The sequence below is a fragment of the Macrotis lagotis genome, chromosome 5 (assembly GCF_037893015.1).
Source record: "Macrotis lagotis isolate mMagLag1 chromosome 5, bilby.v1.9.chrom.fasta, whole genome shotgun sequence".
Classification (NCBI taxonomy): Eukaryota; Metazoa; Chordata; class Mammalia; order Peramelemorphia; family Peramelidae; genus Macrotis; species Macrotis lagotis.
In genome coordinates, this window is record NC_133662.1 from 154,645,118 (window position 1) to 154,667,311 (window position 22,194).

At 34.9% G+C, this 22,194-nt stretch overlaps 1 protein-coding gene across 4 annotated transcripts in view; it reads left to right on the forward strand.

Moving 5' to 3' along the window:
- The window catches only part of VTA1 (vesicle trafficking 1), a 114,800-nt gene that overhangs the window by 71,040 nt on the left and 21,566 nt on the right, over window positions 1-22,194 (forward strand). For all 4 annotated transcript variants that reach the window (XM_074187708.1, XM_074187709.1, XM_074187711.1 and 1 more), the window contains one exon: window positions 3,082-3,252. In XM_074187708.1, coding sequence (XP_074043809.1) covers window positions 3,082-3,252 — 171 coding nt within the window. The remainder of the gene's footprint in view (window positions 1-3,081; window positions 3,253-22,194) is intronic.

The following is a 22,194-nucleotide window of genomic DNA, read 5'->3' on the forward strand; positions in this document are numbered from 1 at the left end:
AGAACAAAAGATAGAGAAATTCCATTTAAAGTAACTGCAGACAGCATTAAATACTTGGGAATCTACCTCCTAAGACAAACTCAGAAGCTATAGAAACACAATTACAAATCACTTCTCACACAAATAAAGTCAGATCTAAACAACTAGAAAAATGTCAATTGCTCATGTTTAGATCAAGCTAATATAATAAAAATGACAATTCTATCCAAATTAAATCACTTACTCAGCCATACCAATCAAACTACCAAATAACAATTTTACCAAGCTTGAAAAAATAGTAACAATTCATCTGGAGCAACAAAAGGTCAAGAATGTCAAGGGAACTGATAAAAAAATGTAAAGGAAGATGACCTAGCTCTACTAAATCTAAAACTATACTATAAAATAGCAATCATCAAGACTGCCTGGTACTGGTTAAGAAACAGTAATGAATCAGTGAATTAAGATAGACTCAAAAGAAACAGTAGTAAATGACGATAGCAAGTACTGTTTGACAAACCCAGACATTAACTTCTGGGATAAGAACTGACTATTTGACAAAAATTGTTGGGAAAACTGGAAAATAGTATGGCATAAAATAGGCATAGATTTACATCTCTCGTCCCATACCAAAATAAGGTCAAAATGAGCACAGGATTTAGACATAAGGTGCAATCCCATAGCCTAATTAACAAATCAAGAAATACTCTATATGATGGATCTATAGAAAGGGGAGAAATTTATGACCAAGCAAGAAATAGAGTACATTATAAATTGCAAAATGGATGGTTTTGATTAAACTAGAATGTTTTTGCACTAATTAAATTAATGCTGCCAAAATTAGAAGGAAAATAGAAAGCTGGGAAACAATTTTCACAACTAGGGGTTCTGATAAAGGTCTCATTTCTAAAATATATAGAGAAATGCATTAAATTTATAAGGTACAAGTCGTTCCTCAATTGATAAATGGTCAAAGAATATGAACAGTTTTCAAATGAAGAAATTTTTTTTTAAATTTTATTTAAGGCAGTGGGGTTAAGTGACTTGCCCAAGGTCACACAGCTAAATAATTATTAGCTGTCTGAGGCTGGATTTGAATTCGGGTCCCCCTGACACCAGGGCTTAGTGCTCTATCCCCCACTGCACCACCTAGCTGCCATCAAACAAAGAAATTAAAGCTATACATACATAATCATGAAAAAAATGCTCCAAATCATTACTGATTAGAAAAATGCAAATTAAAACAACTATGAGGTTCCACCTCACACCTGTCAGATTGGCTGACAAAAAGGGAAAACTATCAATATTGGAGAGTTTGTGGGAGGATTGGGACATTACTGCATTGTTGGTGGAGTTGTGAACTGTTCCAAGTATTCTGGAAAACAGTATGGAACTCTTCCCAAAGAACAATAAAAACTGTTCATATCATTTGACCCAGCAATATCAACACTAGGCCTATATCCAGGAGAAATTATTAAAAAAGGAAAAAAGTCCCATATGTTCCTTTGTAGTGTCAAAGAGTTGGAATTTGAGGGATGCCCATCAGTTAGGGAATGACTGAACAATTTCTGGTATATGAATGTTATGGAATAATATTGTTCTATAAGAAACCATGAATGTTTGGGACTAGAGAAACATGGAACAAATTAAAGGAACTGATGCTGAGCTGAGCAAAAAAAGAGTAGAACCAGGATAACATTGTACATAATAGCAACAACATTTTGAGTTAATCAACCTTGATAGAAGCAACTCCTCTCAATGTGGATAATGCTATCCACATCTAGAGAAAGAAAAAAAAAATCTACAGATTCTGAATGAACACTCCATACAGTTTTAAAATTTTTTCTCTTACATTTTTCTTTCTTATCTCATGGTTTTCTTTCTTTTTCCTTAATGCTGATTCCTCATACAGAAAATGACAAAACTTTAAATATTATGCTAAAAACAAATGTGTATATACAATATTCAACAGACTGTTCGTCAATGGGGGAGGAGGGTGGAAGGACATTATGTAATTTAAAAATATGTATATACATGAGAATGAATGCTGAAAAACTTTCATAACATGTAATTGGAAAAATAAAATATCAATTGGAAAAACCAATATATTGTTGCAATTTCTTTTCAAATTCATTCTGCTAACCTCTTTTTATGGGTGAAATCCTATTCATCATGTTCACAGTTTTGATTATTAATTGCCAATTTCCCTACATACCTGCCTCTTGTACTTTTTTCTCCCTTTCCATTCTGTCTCCTTCCCACTGCCCATACCTTTATAAATAAAAAGAAGGTGGTAAAAGAAGGAAGTATACCCAAACTAACACTTGCGATCTGTAAATGAAGCAGCCTGTTTTCTACTTTCTCCCTCTTCCTTTCTTTTTAGTTCACACTTAATTGTAGAAGTTTTTTGCTTAAGACTATTCCTTAGGGGCAGCTTGGTGGGCTTGGTGGCATCGTGGATAAAGCACCAGTCTTGGAGTCAGGAGTACCTGGGTTCAAATCTTATCCCAGACACTTAATAATTACCTAGCTGTGTGGCCTTGGGCAAGCCACTTAACCCTGTTTGCCTTGCAAAAACCTTTAAAAAAAAAAAAAAAAGACTTCCTTTACCTGTCCTGCCCTACTTTTTGCCATTCCTTCACCTCATTTTCCCCCCTTTCCTTCCTTTTAAGTTTGACTTGTTTCTCTATCAGTCTTCCTTTCCTTTCTCTTGACTTGGGAATCTCAGACTATTTCTTCTACCTTTATTACCAAGCCTTTATCTACTACCTCCGCCATTACCTTAGTCTCCCTATAGGATTCCAGGGCTCTCTCACTGGACTCTTCTCAAAACCTTTCTTTTATTGCCCCAAATATACTTTGTGCTATACTATATACCTACCTCTTTTTAGCTACATTTCAGGTTTCCACAGGATTCCAATAGTCTTTTTTTTTTACAGCCCTGTACTACATGGAAGAATGTGTAGTAATGCACCATGCTGCCACCATTAAACAGAATTTATTTATTGCCTGTAAGCAAACAATTTGAGTTATATAGTGCAGTTTGCCTTTTTATTACTATCTTTAAATTTTCACCCTGTTTACATATGTATTTCTTAACAGATGAAGAAAATGAAGAATCTGGTGCTTCTCCTCCCCCTGCTCACCCACCCCAAAGGTCATCTTCAGCATATGACGCAAGCAACATGCCAACAAGCAGCTATACAGGAATACAGATTCCTCCAGGTGCTCATGCACCAGCTAATACACCAGCAGAAGTTCCTCATAGCACAGGTATGAGATTTAAAGTATCTGAAAATATTTATCATGACCTCTGATATCTAGCATGCTGTTCAAACAGAACTGCTTATAGTTTGACTTTCCTAATTTTATAAAAATATAGCTATCATTGATAATAATAGTAATGATCATAAGGAACAGGAAGATCCTAAATTAACATCTGAAAGATTCAATTGTGTTCATTTATAGTTTCAGTATGATGAATGTAATGTTATGTAGTTATTCTGGTTTTATATGCATCCTTGATGATAATAATCATCATTTCCCTCTTGACCTTATTTATTCCCATCTACTATTTGTCACCTGAAGCCATCACATAACCAATCAGCAACTCGTTTTCTTGCCCTAGGATAAAGGTTTAATCTATCTAGGATAGAGGGTTTATCACTGGGAAAGGAAACTGAGAGGGATAAGCCCTGATTTGTTTCTCTTCCAGGTGCTCAATTCCTTCTGTGCCTATTTGAGCCCCAGTATTCTCATCTCTAGTCCTTTCTATAGAGCAACAGTTAATGAGTAGAAAATACACTGGGTTTTGATTCAAGAAATATCTAATTAATACAAACTATAGAGTTTTTTATCCTAATAGAGGAAGTGAAAAGTCACTATAATTTTTTTTTCTTTGAGGGTTAGAGGAAGTTAAGTCTGTGCCTTATAAAGTTTATTTTTGGCAGTTGTTTGAATGATGGATTGAAGAAGGAAGAAACCAGAACATGAAAACCAGTTAGGAGACAATTACATTAATCCAGAGAAGTAATGAAAGAAGTATTAATGAAAAAAAAAGGAAATGGATAGAAAATACAAAGGTAGAATCAACACAGTTTGACAAACTGATTAGATGTGGGGAACAAGAGAATAGGAAAAATCATGAATGACGTTGAGATTTCATACTAAAGCGTCCTTGACAGAAATAAGGAAATAATTAGGTTGGATCAGTTTAGGGAGAAAAGGGGAGTATATTCAATTATAGACTTGTTGAGTGTGCAGTATCTTAGATTATCAAAGTGATGAAATTCAACATGTACATTTAAGCAGGACTAGAATTTAGGAGAGAAATTAAAACTAATTTTATAGATTTATGTGTCAGATGTATAGAGGTGGAAATTGAATCTGTGGGGACTAATAAGAGCAAAAAGATTTCAGAGTAAGAGGAAAGTGGAAATAGAATTTTGAGGGACACTCATGAGAGATATGTGATAGGACTTCCCAATGATAGATACTGAAAAAGGAGGACTTTAGGCAGCAGGGAAGGAGCTAGTAGAAAGGAAAAGATTGACAATAAGAGAGATAGACTGGGGATGGGATTAAGAACACAAGAGGTTTGGCAAGGAGAAAACCACTTTGAAGAAGACCAAAGGAAAGGATAGTGAAAGTATATAGGAATTTTTTCATTCTTCCATTAAAGATGTCACTATTTCTGCTTTCACTATGGCTATTACATCTGATTTGTCTTTTTGCTCATTACCACTTAACATATTCACTCCAATCTATATGTGTTTGAGTAACAAATATGTACACATGTCTGATAGCTAGATTTTGTCTTAGGGCCTTTTGAAAGTCTGAGTTTTGGGAGCAGCTAGGTGGCGCAGTGGATAGAGCACTGGCCTTGGAGTCAGGAGTACCTGAGTTCAAATCTGGCCTCAGACACTTAATAATTACCTAGCTGTATGGCCTTGGGCAAGCCACTTAACCCCATTGCCTTGCAAAAACTTTAAAAAAATAAAAGCAGAAGAAGAAAAAGAAGAAAGTCTGAGTTTTTCCATTTTTTTTTAAATATATAAAGTTACTATTCCCTGAGTGGATTTAGTGTTCCTTTATAACATTAATCATATTATTTCATGAGTTTTCTTTGTATATTTTAATAATGTAGTATAACATGAAGAAAAAATTAAGCACATTTAGTGTACTAATTTCTGCTCTTACATTTGGAAACATTTTACCTTTCATAGTGCTAGATTTGGATTTTTAGCAAATGTATTTAATAGGAATAGACTATATGGCTCCTTGGAGATCCTAAATGTTTAAGGAAAACAAGTTAGAAAGTACAACTGAAGAAAATGCATAATGAAATTTTAGGTTTACTAATGAGTTTTAAAGATTATATTAATTCAGAATAAGTTAAAAATAGACTTACTAAAAATGATACTTAGAATTTATAAATTAAATAACATTGAGTCTTTCAAAGAACAGGAGTTCACATATGTCCTAATTATCAAATACCATAAATCACTAAAAAATCAAGAGTCATTGATAGACCAAAAAGAAAAGTAATATTAGTTTCAAGTGCAGTTGTTCAATATTAAATGTAGTTTCAATGCTGTTTGTATGAAGATCAGGAACCCCAAAAAGGAAATATGGTTAGAGAAAGAAGGGGAGAGGGGACTCAGATTGAAAACAGTTTTGCTTTTGGTTTTACCCTTTATACCTACCAAAGATTTGAGGAAAGTTATAACATTACATTATTTGACCACACAGTAGTTTCCTTCCTAAATCTTTGTCCAAAAAAAAGGCAGATATGTTCAACAGAATGATAACTGATCAAGTTTTCTTGGAATTTGGAGTTGAAGAACAAAGATAGGAGTCACTAGCAACAGTAGAATAGAAAGCATTACTTTCATGTTCATGAACTCAGAAATTCTTTTATTTCATCATAGTCTATTGATATACTACCTTTCTCCTTCGCAACTCTTAAATCACTGTGACCTCTAATTTCTTGACTTCTCAGTTCTTTACCAGGCCATTATCCTTGTTACACTCTCCTCCCTTCCTCATGTTGTCTTGATGAACCAGTTCAACTTTATATAGTCCTCTCCTCTAGAGTTCCTTGCCCCTTATCCTGCCCTAACATCTCCCAGTTTCATAATACTTCAACTACCTGCTGCCTGTACTCCTGCTAAAAGAAGTCAGAAAAATTGCAAAACTGTGCATATTAGGTCCATTGCAATTTATGTTAAATAATCTCAAATGGGCCCACACTATAGCAATGAACTTCTTAAGGTGAGTACAAGTGAAGAGTTCAGAGAGAGACAGGTTGCAAATGTTAGAACATCCCACAGCAGTGAGAATATGTGGAATAGGTGGGGGGAAGTATAAATTTGCTGGAATTTATTGAGTTTGAGATGCTTTGGGAAAATCATCTCGTTGCTAGGCTTCTGACTTTAATGATCTTTCTCTACAGCACTCTAGAAGCTCACTGTAACTTTGGACTTAAACTTTAGTCACATTCTGTCACTTCTCCCTCTGGGTGACACATTCTTCTTAAACTTAGATTTCCAGAAGGAGGTCCGAGTCAGCCACATTTTCTTTTCTCTTCAGACTACGTTCTCATTTCCTAGTCTTCCTGTATTCACCACCTTTCATCCCTCACCCGTACCCTACTGTCTTTATTTCAGCCTGTATTTTTATTCCCAGTTCTGAACCCTATGCCTGATACATAGTAAATATTTAGAATGCTCATGCAAGATGATGGAGTGTTGTGATGATCAATCTTAATGAACTTGCTCATTCCATCAGTGCAACAGTCAGGCACAATTTGGGGTTATCTGCGATAGAGAATACTATCTGTATCCAGAGAAAGAATTGTGGAATTTAAATTAATTTCAAAGAAAAAAATTATCTTATTTATGTAATTTTTCTGTCTCTTATACTTTACTTTTTTCCCTTAAGGTTATGATTTCTGATTTCTCTTTCATCAGATTCAACTTAGATCAATGTATACCAATGTAAAGACTAACAAGCTGCCTTCTGGGAGGGAGGGGGAGGGAAGTGAGATTAGGGGGAAATTGTAAAATTCAAAATAAATAAATAAACTTTTTTAAAAAAAAGATGGTGGAGTGTCCTTTGTGTGTGTGTGTGTCTCTCTCTCTCTCTCTCTCTCTCTGTCTCTGTCTCTGTCTCTCTCACACACACACACACACACACACACACACAAACTCCTTCAAAGAGATCTAGAGAGTGCATCAAACTGAATCTTGTCTAGGAAATCTAAGAAAAAAATTTCACAGTGAGCCATTTTTTCCAACATAGGTCAGCATCAGTCTGCACACTAGGGAAAAGAAAGCAGCCAGCAGCTGTGTCCCAGTCCAGAATCACAGATCCAAGATAGATTGCGGAAGGAGCCTGCACCCAGAGGTGGCATGCCAGGATGCAGAGCAATTGTAAGCCCTAGACAGTGTACTGAGAGAAGAGCAAGTTCAGCAACACACAGCACTAGCTGGCTCAGATCCTAATAGCTGAGGAACATGGTCTTAGTGTCTACTTCTAACAAGTTTGAAACCTACAAATGAATAACCAGTGCAAAAATCCCAGACCAAAAAGAAGCTTGTAAAGAGCTCAGTAGGGTTTTCTAGATGCCTGAAAGAAGATGAGTTCAGCAGCAGTGTAGTATCACTCAGATCCAAACCCAGGTCAGGAACTTGTAAAACTTAGAAAAGGAGGACATCAATCTTTTTTGTCTTGGATCACATCAGAGCCCTGAAACCTTTCTCCTAGCCTGTGCTATTCCTGACTTATGGGGGGTAAAACAATACTCAGTATTGTTATTAAATACAAAAAACAACAACAGGACCAGTCTAGACCTTACCTCCATAAGAGATAGAACCTGGTCCTAATTTAAGTCTGGAGAAAGGAAGTATGCTGGAAGAATAAGGGGGGGGGGGGGCGCCTTATGGGGAAGAATCCCATCATAACTACTATGATGATGGAGACTTTCAAGACAAAACCCAGGAGAAGAAAATTGATGTCAAAACATTTATAGGTAAATTCTCAAAGAAACCCCCCCCAAAAAAAGAGAGAGAAACCAGTTTAGATATATGCTCAACTAGAATTCCTAGAAGAGATTAAAAAATTTAAAAGAAACCAACTAAAGAAAAATTGGAATAGGAATTAATATTTTGGCACAAGAGGTATAAAACCTTCCCTAGGTAATTAACTCTCTACAAATAGAAACAAATGACTGAGAAAACTTTGAAGTAAGTTTTTTTCTAATTGAAATTTTATTTTTCCAATACATGCAGTGGTGATTTTTCAACATTCATCCATTTGCAAATTTGAATTGCACATTTTTCTAGCAACTTACCTTCCCTCCCCTCTTCCCATAAAGGCAAACAGTCTGGTAAAAATTTCATGTGTATATTTATGTTTAATATATTTATATATTAGTTATTTGGTGAAAGAGAAATTAGAACTAAGGAGAAAAAAAATCAAGAGAAAGGAAGAAAAAACATAAAAGAAGTTTTTAAAAAGTGAACAAAGTGTGCACTCAGATTTTGTGGGGTTTTTTAGTTCTGAACGTGATTGACATTATCTATAACAGTTCTCCCAGGGTTTTCTGAACTGCTGAGAGGAGTTGCATCCATTATATCTGATCATCTCAGTTTTGTTGTTAATATATTAATGGTCTCTTGGTTCTGCTCCCTTCACTCAGCATCAGTTCATGTAATTCCTTCCATACTTCTCGAAAGACTGACCATCCATGATATCTTATAGAACAATAGTACTCCATAGCATTCATATACTAAAACTTCTTTGACCATTCCCTAATTGATGGGCAGCCATCCATTTATTTTCCACTTTTATGACTACAAAAAGAGTTGCCATAAATATTTTTGAATATGTGAGATTTTTGTTATTTGATATTTTTTTGGATATAAGCTATTGATATTTCTAAGTAAAGGATATGATAAGTTTATTGCTTTTTGGGTACACTTCCAGATTGCTCTGCAGAATGACTGGATCAGTTCACAGTTCTACCAAAATGCATTTACCCCCTCTTTTCCTACATTCTCTCCAACATTTATCCTTTTCCTTTTTTGTCATCATAGCCAGTCTAATAGATGTGAGGCCACAGCACAGTTTTAATTTGCATTTCCCTAAATAATAATTTTGAAGGATTTTTTTTTCATAAGCCCATATACAGCATTACTTTCTTTCTTTGAAAACTGCCTATTCATATCCTCTGACCATTTATCAATTGAGGAATGGCTTCAGTTCTCTGTATATTTTACAAAATGAATCCTTTATCAGATACTCTAGCTATGAAAATTGTTTCCCAACTTTCTATTTTCCTTCTCAACTTGACTGCATTGGTTTTATTAGTGCAAAAACCTTTTTAATTTAATATAGTCAAAATTGTCCATTTGGCAATTTATAAATGTACTCTATTTCTTGCTTGGTCATAAATTTCTCCCCTTGCAACAGATCTGAAAGTTAGAGTATTTCTTGATATGTTAATTGGTCTATGGTATCACCCTTTATGTCTAAATCCTATACTTATTTTGATCTTATTTTGCGATAGGATGTGAGATGTGGGTCTTGCCTAGTTTTTGCTATATATTTTCTAGTTTTCCCAACAACTTTTGTCGAATTGTAAGTTCTTATCTCAGAAACTAGTGTCTTTGCGTTTATCAAACATAAATTACTCATCATTTATGAATGTTTCTTTTGTACCTATCCTAATCCACCGATCCATTACTCTATTTCTTAACCAGTGCCAGGCAGTTTTGATGACTGATGCTTAATACTAGAGTTTTAGATCTGGTAGAGCTAGTCTACCTTCCTTAGCAGTTGTTTTTTTCATCAATTCCCTTGACATTCTTGTCCCTCCAGATAAGTTTTGTTGCTATTTTTTCTAGGTCTGTAAAATAGTTTTTTTTTTTCATAGTTTGGTATGGAACTGAATAAGTAATTTAAATTGGGTAGAATTGTAATGTTATTGTATTAGCTCAGCCTAACCATGAGCATTTGATGTTATTTCAATTGTTTTGATTTGATTTGTGTGAAGAATATTTTGTAATTGTGTTTCTGGGTTTGTCTTGTGAGATAGATTCCTAAGTATTTTATGTTGTTTCCAGTTACTTTATTTTTTTTTTTGCAAGGCAGTGGAGCCTTGCCTTTAGTAGCTTTCCCAAGGCCACACAGCTAGGTAATTATTAAGTGTCAGGCCAGATTTGAACTCAGGTACTCCTGACTCCAGGGCCGGTGCTCTATCCACTGCGCCCCTGTTTCCAGTTACTTTAAATGGAATTTCTTTTTTCTATCTCTTGCCTTTGGGCTTTATTCTTCATATATTGAAATGCTGATGATTTTGTGTGGGTTTATTTTATATTCTGGTACTTTGCTGAATTTGTTCATTGTTTCAAGGAATTTTTAGTTGATTTTCTAGGGTTCTCTAAGGATACTATCATGTCATCTGCAGAGAATGAAAGTTTTGCATCTTTTCCAATTCCTATTCCTTCAGTTTCTTTTTCTTATTCTAAAGGTAATATTTCTGAAACTATATTGAAAAGTAGTTTTAATAATGGACATCCTTGTTTCATCCCTGAAATTCTTGGAAAGTTTCCTAATTTATCCCCATTATATGAAATGCTGGTTGATAGTTTTAGATAGGTACTGCTTTATTTTAAAGAAAACCTCCACTAATTTCTATACTCTCCTACATTTTATTAAGAATGGCTGTTGTATTTTGTCAGACTGTTTCAGCATCTGTTATAATCGTATAATTTCTGTTAGTTTTGTTACCAATATGCTCAATTATGTTGATCATTTTCCTAGTATTGAACCATCCCTGCCTGCCTGGCACTTTATCATGTTGTGTTATCCTAGTAATAATTTATTGTAATATCTTTGCTAAAATTTTATTTAAGATTTTTACATTAATGTTCATTAAGGAGAGTAGTCTACAATTTTCTTTGTTTTGACTCTACCTGTTTTAGGTATCACACCATTTTGATGTCATAAAAGGAATTTGGCAGAACTATTTTTTTTAAATAGTTTTTATAGAATTGAAATTAATTGTACCTTAAATGATTGGTAGAATTTATCTGTAAATCCATCTGGGCCTAAGGATTTTTTCTTAGAGAGTTTGTTAATGGTTTCTTCAATTTTTCTTCTGAAATGGGATTAAGTATTTTATTTCCTCTTCTATTAATCCAGGTAGCTTATATTTTTTTAAATATTTAAATTTTTGAATATTTCATTTAGATTGTCAATTTAGGGGGGCAGCTAGGTGGCACAGTGGATAGAGCACCGGCCCTGGAGTCAGGAGTACCTGAGTTCAAATTCAGACTCAAGACACTTAATAATTACCTATGACCTTGAGCAAATCACTTAATCCCATTGCCTTAAATTAAAAAATGAAATGTATAGATTGTCAATTTATTGCACAAAATATCTCTGAAATCTCATTTTAATTTCCTCTTCCTGGGAGGTGAGTTCACCCTTTTTATTTTTGATTCTGATCATTTAGTTTTCTTCTCTTTTTTTAAAATCAGATTTAACTAAAGGTTTATCTATTTTTATTGTTTGTTTTTTTCACAAAACCAACTCTTAGTTCTAGTTATTAAATCAATAGTTTTCTTACTTTCAATTTCATTAAGGGCTTCTTTGATTTTCAGAATTTATAATTTGGTTTTAATTGGGGATTTCTAATTTTTTTTCTTTTTCTAACTTTTTTTTAGTAGCACGCCCAATTCATTGATCTCCTCTGTCTCTGCTTTATTCATGTAAGCATTTAGCATTTTCCCCCCAAAATTACTTTTGACTTAATCCTATAAATTTTGGTATTATGTCTCATTGTTGTCATTTTCTTGAATTAAATTCTTGATTATTTTTATAATTTGTTTTTTGATCTACTCATTCTTTAATATTAAGTCATTTAGTTTCCAATTAATTTTTAGTTTTATTTTTCATGATCCTTTATTACAAAATTTTTATTGCCTCATGATCTGGAAACAACATGCATTTGATATTTCAACCTTTCTTGTTTTGATTTCAACATTTTACATGCCCTAGTCAGTAGGTCAGTTTTGGTGTAGGCATCTTGCACTTCCAGAGAAAAAGGCATATTCTTTTCTAATCCCCATTCAGTTTTCTCTAGAGTTCTATCTTTTCTAAACTTTTTAAAATTATGTTCATCTTCTTAACTTCCTTCTTGTTTATTTTGTACATTTATCTAATTCTGAGAGAGGGTTGTTGAAATCCCTCATTATTATAGTTTTGTTGACTGTGTCTCCCTGTAATTTATTTAATATCTCCTCTGAAATTTGAATGCTATACCACTTGGTGCATGATATTACTTCATTTCCTGTGGTGCTTTTAAGAAGATGAAGTTTCCTTACTTATTCCTTTTAATGCAGTCTATTTTTGCTTTAGCTTTGTCTGAGATCAGGATCACTCCCCCTGGGATTTTTGGGGTTTTTTTGCTTCCTCTTACGCATAATATATTTTGCTCTAACCTTGTACTTTTACCATGTATGTATCTCTCTGCTTTAAATGTTTCTTATAAACAACATATTGTAGGATTCTGACTTTTTAATCCATTCTTTTTGTGTGCTTCCATTTTGTGGGAGAGTTCATCCCATTCATGTTTACATTTTAAATTACTTACTCTGTATTCCTCTCTGTGCTATCTTTTCCCATTTATCTTTTCTCACCAATATTTTTCTTCTTTTCTCCTTTAACTCTTATTTTTAATTTTACTTTTCAATTTCCCTTTCTTTCCCTTCCCTACCCCTCCTCCCACTTTCCTGTAGGGTAGGATAGATTTTTAAACCCAACCAGAATGGATATTATTCCCCCTTTGGGCTTAATCTATTGAGCATAGAATTTTCTCAGTATTCACAGCCTTCCTTCTTTCCCTCTGCTATAATAGGGCTTTTTGCCTCTTTATATGATGTTATTCAGCCTCTCACAGCTAGCTCTCTTCCAGTATAATCCTTTTCATGTCTCTATTGTTTTAAATCTGTCTTGTACCTACAAGCCCTCTGTCAAAATATACTCCTTTTATCTGTCCTGATCGAAGTACTTTTCTCAAGGTATGATTGATTGATTGATTGATTGATTGATTGATTTTATAAGCAAAATTGCCTCATTTCCTTTTCTGTTCCATTAGAAATATACTTCTCAAGAGTCATGAATAATAATATCAGATTATAAGCAGTTTATACCACACTCTCTTCTCAAGTACTCTCTGGATATACAATCCTCATGAGCTAAAGTATGATGCAAAGCAAAATCACTTTGTGAATCATTTATACCCATTCTAGACACACTCTCTCTAATTGTAGCTAAAGTATTAAGTAAAGCAAAATGGCTTCATGATCTATTTATGACCAGTCCCTCTTAAGTACAGTCTCTGCCTCTGTCCCTATAATTCTCCCAACTATCACACAACAACCTTTGTTAACCAACATATCATGTACACACTCTCCCTCTGTCCCTTTAGTACTACAAGTATAGCACTCCAGACCTTCTTAACTAAAATAAGGAATAATTCAAGATCACTTCATGCTTTATTTATGTCTAGCCTTCTAAGTATACTCTCTCCCTCTGTTCCTGTTTACTACCATCCTCATTAACCAAAGTAGTAAAGTAAGACCACTTCTTGATTCAATTATGTACAGACTCTCTTAAGTACTCTCCCCCCAATAGAAAATATGACCCACATAATTAAGATCACTTCATGATTCATTTATACCCTTACCTTCTATGTACAATCCTTCCAACTATATTCAACCCCCATTACTTAAGGTATTGACTCTATACCCATACCCTCTCTCTTAAGTATGGGGGTGTTTTTGTATTTTAATTTTCCCCAGTTACATGCAAAAACAAATTCTAGAGTGGCAGAACCCACAAAAAGACTGAGTGAAGCAATGTCCCAACCCAAGACAACTTGGAAGATCCGCTGCACCTGGGTGAGAGAAGGACAGAGGAGCCCAGACTGTGCCAGAGTCTAGGAACAGGAAGTCAGGTGATGGGATCAGTGGCAGCGGTGGTAGCTCACAGACCTCTCAGCTCAGGAATTGTCAAGTACAATTTAGAAGGGCGACAGGAAAACTCTTCCACACCAGGGTGAGACTGGAGCCCAGCCTAGCACAGACCTCAGCAGTGTAGACCCCATCCCAGTAGACCAGGAGCAGGCACGGGGAGCTGAATCATCATGATCACAGCTGCTTCTGTAACTCAGTCCACCACTGGGAAGCAGAGTCAGAAAGAGTTTACAGGGGTCTCTTTGCCAACACTGAGGCAGGACTCTATTGCTTTGCTCATCCGTAGATCCAGGTCATGGTTTGGGGGTCCCAGTCTCAGGAAGAGGACCATAGGCACAACAGAATTTACTACTGTAGAGCAGGGACCCTCCTCACAGTTTCAGGGCAGAGGGGAGTGGTTGTGGTCATCTACAGACCAAAGCACAGGTCAGGAGAGCAGTCTTAATCTCTTATAAGACCTGGGAGGAATTGAAAACTTTCAGGTCCCCAGAAGTATCTCTGAAAATAGCTGCAGAAACTCTCAAAAGTTTGGGACAGTGTATTTTTCACCCTGGAGGCAGAGATCCACCTTAACAAAGAGTTAAAATCAAGTCATAGGCCAGGGAAATAAGCAAACAACAGGAGAAAAAAAATCTGACCACAGTTAATATGGTCATGAAGAAGATCAAAATACATACTCAGAAGAAGATAACAGAGTCAAAGCTTCCAAGTAAAATATAAATTTGTCTTAAATAAATTGGTCTCAGGCTATGGAAGAGCTCAAAAAAGGATTTTGAAAATCAAATAAGGGACTTGGAGGAAAAATTTGGAAGAGAAATGAGAGCAATGCAGGAAAACCATGAAAATTTAGCCAGCATCTTGGTGAAGGAGATGCAAAAAAATTTGGGAGGAAAATAACACTGATAAAACCAGACTGGATCAAATGAAAAAGAGGTCCAAAAAAAAAAAAAATAAATGAGAAGAATACCTTAAAAAGCAGATTTGGTCAAATGGAAAAGGAGATCAAAAAAGCTCACTGAAGAAAATAATTCCTTAATAAACAGAATAGACCAAAAAGAAGTTAATGATTTTATGAGAAATCAAGAAACAATAAAATAATATCAAAAGAATGAAAAACTAGAAGAAAATATAAACTATCCCAATGGAAAAACAAATGACCTGGAAAACAGATCCAGAAGAGATAATTTAAAAATTAGCAGACTAACTGAAAGCTATAACCAGAAAAAAAAAAGTCAAGGCATTATTTTTTTTAGGGGTCTTTTTTTTTTTTGGCAAGGCAAATGGGGTTAAGTGGCTTGCCCAAGGCCACACAGCTAGGTAATTATTAAGTGTCTGAGACCAGATTTGAGCCCAGGTACTCCTGACTCCAAGGCTGGTGCTTTATCCACTACACCACCTAGCCGCCCCAAGGCATTATTTTTCAAGAAATTATCAGGGAAAACTGCCCTGATATTCTAAGAAGCAGAGGATAAAATAGAAAATGAAAGAATACACCAATCATATCCTGAAAGAGACCCTAAAATGAAAACTGTCAGGAATATTATAGCCAAATTTCACAATTCTTAAGTCAGGGATAAAGTATTACAAGCAGTCAGAAAGAAGAAATTCAATTTCTGGGGATCCATAGTCAGGATAGCCCAAAATTTAGCAACTTTTACATTAAGGGATTGTAGGACTTGGAATATGATATTCCAGAAAAGAGCTGGGATTACAACCAAAAATCAACTATCTAGCAATTTCCTCTTTCAGGGGAAAAGATGGACATTCAATGAAAAATGGAACTTTCAAACTTTCCTAATGATAGTGACCAGAGCTGAACAGAAAATTTGATCCTCAAATACAAGCAGAAAAAGGTAAGCAAAAAAGGCAAATCATAAGGGAGTCATTATATAAAGGGATTTGGAGTGATTTGGAGAAGAACTCAGGCAAGGCCTAGCCTTCAGGCTGCCATCTTGAATCCTCTGTATGATCCTTTTAACTATCCTAAAAGAAATACAATTCTCAACAGTTCTAAGTGTTATCATCCTCAGGAATGTGTACAGTTTAATGTTCTTGACTAGAGTTTCTTCCCCTTTCCATGTGCCTTTTTATGCATCTCTTGAATCTTGAATTTGAAGATTGAATTTTCAAGTCAGTTCTGGTCAAATTTTTATCAAAATATTTTGTAAGTCCTTTATTTCATTGAAATTCTCTCTTTTCCCCTGAAAAAAGAATATGCTGAATTTGCAGGGTAGTTAATTCTTGGATGTAACCCAAGTATATTCCAGGCCCTCCAAACCTTTAATGTTGAAACTAATAAGTTCTGTGTAATTCTGATTGCATTTTCTTGGTATTTAACCACTTCTTTTTTGACTGCTTATAGTATTTTCTCTTTTAGCTAAGAATTCCGAAATTAGACTACAATATTCCTTATAGTTTTTATTCTGGGATCTCTTTCTGAAGAGATTCATGGATTTTTTTTTAAGGTTTTTGCAAGGCAATGGGGTTAAGTGGCTTGCCCAAGGCCACACAGCTAGGTAATTATTAAGTATCTGAGACCAGATTTGAACCCAGATACTCCTGGGCTCCAAGGCCAGTGCTTTATCCACTACACCACCTAGCCGCCCCTAGATTGATGGATTCTTTCAAGAACTATTTTATCTTCTTGTTCTAATATGTTAGGGCAGTTTGGCATGATAATTTCCTAAAAGATATTTTCTAGACTTTCAGGTAAACTAAAAATTTATAATCTCTCAATCTGTTTTCCAGAAGATATATTATCTTTTATTTTTTCAGCCTTTTGGTTTGTTTGATGAATTCTTGTTGTCTCATAGAGTTTCCATTTGTCCCATTCTAATTTTTAGGGTTTTATTTTCTTCAGTTAGTTTTTGTTTTCTTTTCCAGTTAGAAAATTTTAGTTTTAAAAATTTTATTTTTTCCAATTGGTTAATTTTAGTTTTTTGATGAATTACATTGTTTTTTCGGTTGGTCATTTTTACCTTTAAAGGAGCTGGTTTCTTCATTCAGTTTTTCACAATTCATAAACTCCTTTATGAAGGCTTCATGTGGGTAATTTGTCAAGTCTTCTGAGATGGTGTTTTTATCATCCCTATCTGAATAGTAGCTTTCTATGGTTAGCTAATTTATGCTAATTTATATACTTGAACTCTGTTTTAGGGGTACAGGGAGTATAGTCTCAAGCTTTTTGTGCTGGGACTGATGTCTAATCCCCGGCTTTTCGCTTTCCAAGGTATTGCCTATACAGCCCAAGGGTGCCTATGCAGTGGTTTGTTTCCAGTCCAGTCCTGTCTGTTGCCCCAGTGTTCCCAGATATCGGACTTTGTCTGGGTTGGGACCACCCTCCTTGCTGGCCTGCTATCTAGCTGGCTTGCTGAACCCAGATCTGAGCAGTTCTGTGGCTAAGAGCCACCCCCTGGCTTTACCCTTTTCCAGTCTACACTGGACTATACTTCCCCGTTATACTCCCAAAGGGACAAATTTTTATTGAAGATCCTTCACAATATCGTGAGTTGAGAATTTGTTTCAGCCTTTTTTTTTTGTTTAGTGGAATCTTTTTTAGAGACTTTAAGGTCTGTTAAAGGCTTTATTTGGTGTTGTGTCAGGAGTATTCTAGCTTCACACCTCCATTTTGACTCTACCTGGAGATTGAAAACAAGAAATACTAAAACAAAATCAAAAGATGGAAAAAAAATAGAGAGAAGTATAAGGGATCCCATAGCAAAAACAACTGACTAGAAAAACAATTGAAGAGAAAGAAATTTAACAATCATTAAACTACCTGACCACTATGACCAACCCCTCCCCACAAAAAGTTCAGAAATCATATTTAAAGAAATCTTAAAAGAAAACTGCCAACATCTCTTAGAACTAGAAGTCAAAATGTAAATTTAAAAAATCAAGTCATCTCCTTAGAGAAACCCCCAAGATGAATACTCCCAGGATTATTACAGCCACAGTTCAGAACTTCCCAAAGAAAAAAAAAATACTCCATACCACCAGAAGAAAAGAACCACAGTTAAAATCCCACATATCTTAGAAACCAGCACCATAAAAGAGGTTGAAGTGTGCTCCTTCAGAAGGGAAAAATAGATTTTTAATGAAATAGAGAAGTTTCAATCATTCCTGAAGAACAGATTACAACTGCATGGTAATTTTAAAGTTCAAACATAGGAGATAAGAAAAACATAAAAAGGGGCAAATAGGTGGAGCAATAGAGAGGACACAGGACCTGAGTTCAAATGTGAGCCCAGATACTTAATACTTAATTAGCTATGTGTTCTTGGGCAAATCACTTAACCCCCATTGCCTTGCAAAAAGAAAACAAAAAGACTATTTGGCATGCTTCAGCATTTCTAAGCTGCTTCCCTTCCATCAGAAGAAATATCTCTTTTTTTATAAAGATTTTATTTATTTTGAATTTTACAATTTTTTCCCTAATCTTGTTTCCCTCCCTGCAACCCCCACAGAAGGCAGTCTGTTAGTTTTTACATTGTTTCCATGGTATGCATGGATCTAGGTTGAATGTGAGGAGAGAGAAATCATATCCTTAAGGAAGAAACATAAATTATGAGATATAGCAGAATTACATAATAAGATTTTTTAAATTAAAGGTTAATCTTTAAAGGTATCTCAAAAACTTCAGGGGAGAGTATCCAGAAATAGAGATGATCAACAATGTCAAAAATTAAGATGATTGAGAAAAGATCTTTCAGTTTGCCAATTAAGAGATCACTGGTAATTCTGAAAAAAAAATTTCAGATAAACATGAAGTTAATATTTTGAATAGCCTGAAAGATAAAGATATTGGCACACCAAAAAAACCTCAGGATGGTACTATTTGAAAACTTAAAGTGTGCCAAAAGCAGGGTTTTTATTGATTTTTTTTTCTTTTTCTTACTGTGATGACTTATTCTCTAATTTATTGAGAGTGGGAGTTAAATTCATTTGAATAATCTTAAGCAATTTTCATGGACTTTTTCTTCTTCTCTTTATATACTCATTTACTATTTACTTTTTTAATTTTGATAGAAAAGCTTTTGTAAAATATTTGCTGCAACCCTCTTTTTTGAGAATTTAAGAACTAAACTTTGTTATTTGTTATACTTTTAACTCACACTTTTGAAAGCATAATTATGCCCTAAAGAGTTAGATATTTTAAATACTATTCAGATTCTCATCCCATCTCTTACCTTTCAATTTTCCTCAGTTACATTTAGGATAGTAAAGAACTGTTGGCCATAATTGCTTGGTACAAATGTGAAACTTCTAAAAATTTATAAGTGTAACAGATGTTTCCCCTCTTTCTCATTTTAAGAATGATTTGCATTCCCTCATATAAAGGCTCAGGATGCACTTTTATCAAAGGGAAATCCTTAAGATATCTGAAAAGAATAGTATGTACTAATATACAGTTTCTACTTCCACCACCAAAAGTTGGCGGCAGAGGAGGGTAAGAGGGAGGAGGACAGGGATGAAAGATAATCTATTTAAACAAGTGAAGTATTTCCTTTTGTACTCAAAGCAGATTTAGCCAAATGTAGTGGACATATTTTTTCTCTTTTGAAACAAATTGTTTCTAGTCCTGCATTTGTTTCTGAAAGATTTTAGTGATAAATCCAAATAAAAGGAACTGAGATGATTTTTCTATATTACAGAAATCATTACTATCTTCTGTAGATTGAAAATTAATGTCGGGTGTGATGTTGTAGTATGGCAGCATAACCTCCAAATTCTTCTGCTCAGCTTTTTCAAAACTCTCCAACTTCTTACCCCTATCCAAACTTATTTCCTCTACTCCCTGCTTTTGCTTGAGGACTTCAACATAGGTGCCCTACTATTTTTACTTGGCTTATGTTGCTTCTCCCCACCCCCTTTCTCCACAACATATATGGAATATTCTCTCAAGGTTAGGCAACCCTCCCATGACTATTCAAAATCCTACAGATCTTTCAAGACTAGCTCAGGTTCCATTGAATTTATGAAACTGTCTCTACTTTAGTCTGTGTTGAAGCTTGCCTTTAAGACTTGTTCAAGGGGCGGCTAGGTGGCGTAGTGGATAAAGCACCAGCCTTGGAGTCAGGAGAACCTGGGTTCAAATCCGATCTCAGACACTTAATAATGACCTAGCTGTGTGGCCTTGGGCAAGCCACTTAACCTCATTTGCCTTGCAAAAAACCTAAAAAAAAAAAACTTGTTCAAGAGACAAACAAATAACTTGCTTTCTTGAAGGAAAGGATATTGTGGGAGGGGGTCTCCATATTTTATTTATAGAAAGTCATATAGATATGGATACGTAATATCTAAGTCCAGCTAATTTTTCGGACTCAATAACTCTTGAAGACTATCTGCTAAAATATAGAAAAGGTCTCAATCTTCATTAATGGAGGTCATTTACTTACTGATGAAATTATAAAATCTTTCAAATATTAACATTCATTTAAAGAGAGAGGAATTTCTGCACAGTATGCTTCTTTTGACAGACTGGAAAATAGTAGGAAGGAGAATTTTCCTTGATCATCAGGATTGTTTTCTTTTTTATACTGTTGTTCTCTTTGTGCCTTGCATGTAATAGATGTTTACTAACATGCTTATTGAATGACTATCTATGGTGTCTGAGATACTTGCAAAGACATTATTTCCAAGTTTTAGTTGCATGACTGCAGATATTTTATAACTAAGAAGGAATCTATTCTTTTTTTTAAACTTTGTAGATAGAAATTTATAAATATTAATTATTCATGAGATTACAGTCAATCCTCAGCTTTTGGGGGGGGAGGGGTAAGAGGAGGGGAAGTAAGATCTTGAAAATAGTACAAGTCAAAAAAAAACCACAAAGGTTGATACATTGAACTTATGGGAAATAGGGGGTTATGGGGGCGACTAGGTGACAGTGGATTAGAGCACTGGCCTTGGAGTCAGGAGTGCCTGGGTTCAAATCCGACCTCAGACACTTAATAATTACCTAGCCATGTGGCCTTGAGCAAGCCACTTAATCCCATTACCTTGAAAGATCTAAAAAAAAGAAAATAGGGGATTATGTTCTCACAGTTATAAAAAAAATGTAATCTTTCATTAGAGATTGCTGAAAATATTTTCTACATATAATACTTTAAAAAATTAATTCTCCTAATAGGTACTTTTCCAAACACAATAATCATAAAATAACCTACAAAATAGTGGGGATGGGAGAGACAATCCCTGAATGTTTAGAGTTAGGGCTGGGGTTGCTATGTCAGAAGAACCCTAAGGTAAAAAAGGAAAAGAGGGAAACTTCTATCTCTAAACTCCCTTTGGGCTCTGTGGTTTAACTGTTCCCCAAGGAAGAGTATATGCCTCAGAATGAATCCCCCATCCAAGTCAGGAACTCTTACTTGGATTGAGTTGGCTTAACCCAGTAGCCTTTTCTGCTAGGCCCTGCCCAGGATGCTCAGGAGCCATGGCACAGGTTAGTGGGAGAGATAAAATACTCAAGGTTAGAGGGGGACTACCATCTCATTTACACACAAACTTAACCACTTTTCCATTTTTTTTTCTCAATTTTCCCCACTGACACTTTTCTGGAGTGAATTCACAGACATTTTTATGAATACTTTTTTCCCTTTTTGCAGCTATAAATTTGTCCTTATCATGCCTCTTATTTTTTTCTCTACAACTCATAGCTACAAATGTATGCAGTTGCCAACATAAAAATAGAAATGAGGTTACTAATAAAATCTTTCAAATGCTAAGGATTACTGTATATCCATCATAATTCCCCTTGCAGTATGCCAAGAATTAGCTTACCATTTTCACATACTACAGAATCATAGGATCATAGACTTAGAGCTAGAAGGAATCTTAAGGGACATCTAATCATTACTTTACAGATAAGGAAATTGGGTCTAAAGAGAGGGCAGATGGCTCGACTAAGTTCACCTTCGTCATACCTGATAGATTTGAGAAAGGCAGTTTGAGTTAGGAATACTTGAATTCAAATTCCATTTTCTAGTTGTTTGAAAATGTGCACATAACTACTCTCCACCTTCTTCTCCCTCTGTCTACATAGGTTATTATAACTTTATCTGCTTTTCCCAAAGGAACGTAAATTTTGATCACTGAAGCCTCACTAGATAACTTAGAGTTTATGGGCTAGATTTCATTCTTAAGGATCATGCCTTAAACCCAAATCACT